The 2,500-nt window shown below is 44.9% G+C and overlaps 1 protein-coding gene across 1 annotated transcript in view; it reads right to left on the minus strand.

The window, feature by feature from the left end:
* The window catches only part of Col4a4 (collagen type IV alpha 4 chain), a 158,322-nt gene that overhangs the window by 54,410 nt on the left and 101,412 nt on the right, over positions 1-2,500 (minus strand). Inside the window, exon 29 of the mRNA XM_029560007.1 lies at positions 1,422-1,565. Within this exon, the coding sequence (XP_029415867.1) occupies positions 1,422-1,565 (144 nt within the window). The remainder of the gene's footprint in view (positions 1-1,421; positions 1,566-2,500) is intronic.

Here is a 2,500-nt window from a genome sequence, read left to right on the forward strand (position 1 = left end):
TCACATCCTGCTGCCACCAATCTGAGAATAATCTAAGAGCTATGAATGGCTTTTACATTTTTAAATGTTTAAAGGGGGGAAATTCAAAACATAAAACCTCAAACGGGCTGAAGAGATGACCCAGTGGTTAAGAGTACTTGCTGTTCTTTCAGAGGACCCAGGTTCGATTCCCGGCACCCACATGGCAGCTAACAAACATCTGTAACTCCAGTTCAAGGGATGTGACACCTGCTTCTGACCTCCATGGGCATTGCAAGACACAGGTATACTTGCATACAAGGAGGCAATAAACTCATAAATTTTTTTTAGAAACTTCAAACAATATTTTGTGGAAGTTAAGTATTTGCAAAAACGATATGAAAATCTAATTTCAATGCCCATAACTAAGGCTTTGCTGCAAACTTTTACTTTATCTTATCTTGCCCCAGTGCTGTCTTTGGTGATTTTCATGCTCCAAGGCCAAAGTGAGTCATTGTAATAGAGGCTTTGCAGTATCTGTTACATTCGTTACAGGCAGAGTATACCAACTCCTGATTTAATGAAACAGGCTAGGAGACAGGGGCCAACAGGTGACCAAGTTCTCAGAGAAACTCCACGGCTATAAATCAATGCATTGAGGACCAGTTATTAAGGTCTCTAATAACAGAGCAATTCATTCACCCTAGTTAGATGTAAGAAGGTTGAAAGGTAAGGAAAATGAATTTTGTCTAAATTTCTAAACTATCACAGAACTAAAGAAATCCAGAGACCATTTTAAAAAAATTCTTTTGCGGGGGAGCTTTTTGAGACAGGGTCTCTCTGTAGCCCTAGCTGTCCTGGATGGAACTCACTATGTAGACCAGGCTGGCCTTGAACTCACAGAGCTCTGCCTGCCTCTGCTTCCCATGTGCTAAGATTAAAGGCGAGACCATTTTTTTAGAGACTGTATGTTGGGTAGGCATGTCCTCTGAGAGAACTAGCACTGGACCCTAATAGGCCCCATAGACAGATAGGGAGACAGTCACTCTCCCACCCAATCAGTCGGCTTCAATTGCATGAGGGTGAGGGTGTAAGGACAGATGCCGAGGAAGCTGGGAAGTGGCGGGAAGTCACCATCTTGGCGAGGCCCGTGAGTGATGCTGGCGGTGCTCTGGAGGCTGTGGCTCTTAAAAGCTCAGCCACGACGTAGGGGGAAAAGAGCCCATGGGTGTATGCCTTTGTAAGTAACTACCTTTTGGACTCCATAAGCTTTATACAAAAATCCGAATGGAATGCATGGTGTCACCTTTGTCGGTAGGCATTAGGACCACATGGGCCTGGGAACCGAGAGCATGCACGCAGGTCTCCTAGAGGAGAATTTGACGTTAAACCATATTAATAGCTTTTTATCAAACACCAGACATGAGCTCATGTGACTTCCCTGTGTTGTTAAATCCACTTGCCTTTCGTGCCTCTCTCTCCCGGGTCTCCCTGAAAGCCAGGCCAGCCTTTCTCTCCAGTTTCTCCCTTTCTTCCAGGTTGCCCATCTGGTCCCAACCTTCCTCTCTGTCCTGGAAAACCAGGGAAGCCAGGCAGCCCAGGGGTTCCTGATCAAATAAAACCACACGATTTTAGGAAAGTATTTACAGGTCTGTATGGTTCTTGTTCACTCAGTAATGTGAAATCCTGCCTAACATTGTGCACTGAAAGGGAGGTATAATTTTGAACCTGACTGTGGCCTTAAGTAGCTGTGTTCTCCCATCCAGTCCTGTTTCCCACCCTACAGGCCCAAATCGTGGGTTCTGATGTTTGGGGTCCCGAGTTCATTATGTTTTAACAACACCAGAAGGGAAGAAGGTAGAGGGCCCATCCAAAGTGAAATGTGTTAGCCCTGCTCAAAGACTGCATGGGTGCTGCCTGGTCCTGTGAGCCAAAGCATGCTAGTTCTATGAACCTAACATCCCCAAGTCCTTTTTACAACTTATCTAGACCAGAACATTCAGCCACTGGAAAGGACAACACGGAGAAGGGAGACATGAGTAAGGAGAGAACCAAGTCAAGCTATTAAGAAATTCCATTAATATCATCATAGTGAGGGACTAAAGCCCTAACATGCAGACAGGGCCACTGAGAAGGAACAAAGGGCCAATGTCCTGCTTCTTCCTAGGGGCTTTTCCTCTTGTTAGCTGAGCTCCTCCTCTGGCTGACTACTCCAGATAACTTTAGCCAAGGCTGGTTCTAAACATATCTCAGCTTAGAACTGGAGCCTACCAACCCTCTCTTCTTTGTTTAAGTTGAATACTGTAAAATTGGGGGAGGGAACATGCCCTATGCTATCCAGAACACTTAAAAGATTCACATTGTTCCCCTCACACCCCAGCCTAGGAATTTTGGACGTTTCTGGTTTGTAACCCCTGTTCACTTGCTGGGAGTTTTTCTGTGTGAGTTTCTTTGCTTTTAATAAAGTTTGTTGCCTGCTGTGTCTGAGATTCTTCCTGTTTTTGAATTCTTTAATTGGCAGAGAAAATGAATCCAACCAAGA

This window comes from Nannospalax galili, unplaced genomic scaffold (genome assembly GCF_000622305.1).
Source record: "Nannospalax galili isolate Female #2095 unplaced genomic scaffold, S.galili_v1.0 scaffold127, whole genome shotgun sequence".
In the NCBI taxonomy this organism is placed as follows: domain Eukaryota; kingdom Metazoa; phylum Chordata; class Mammalia; order Rodentia; family Spalacidae; genus Nannospalax; species Nannospalax galili.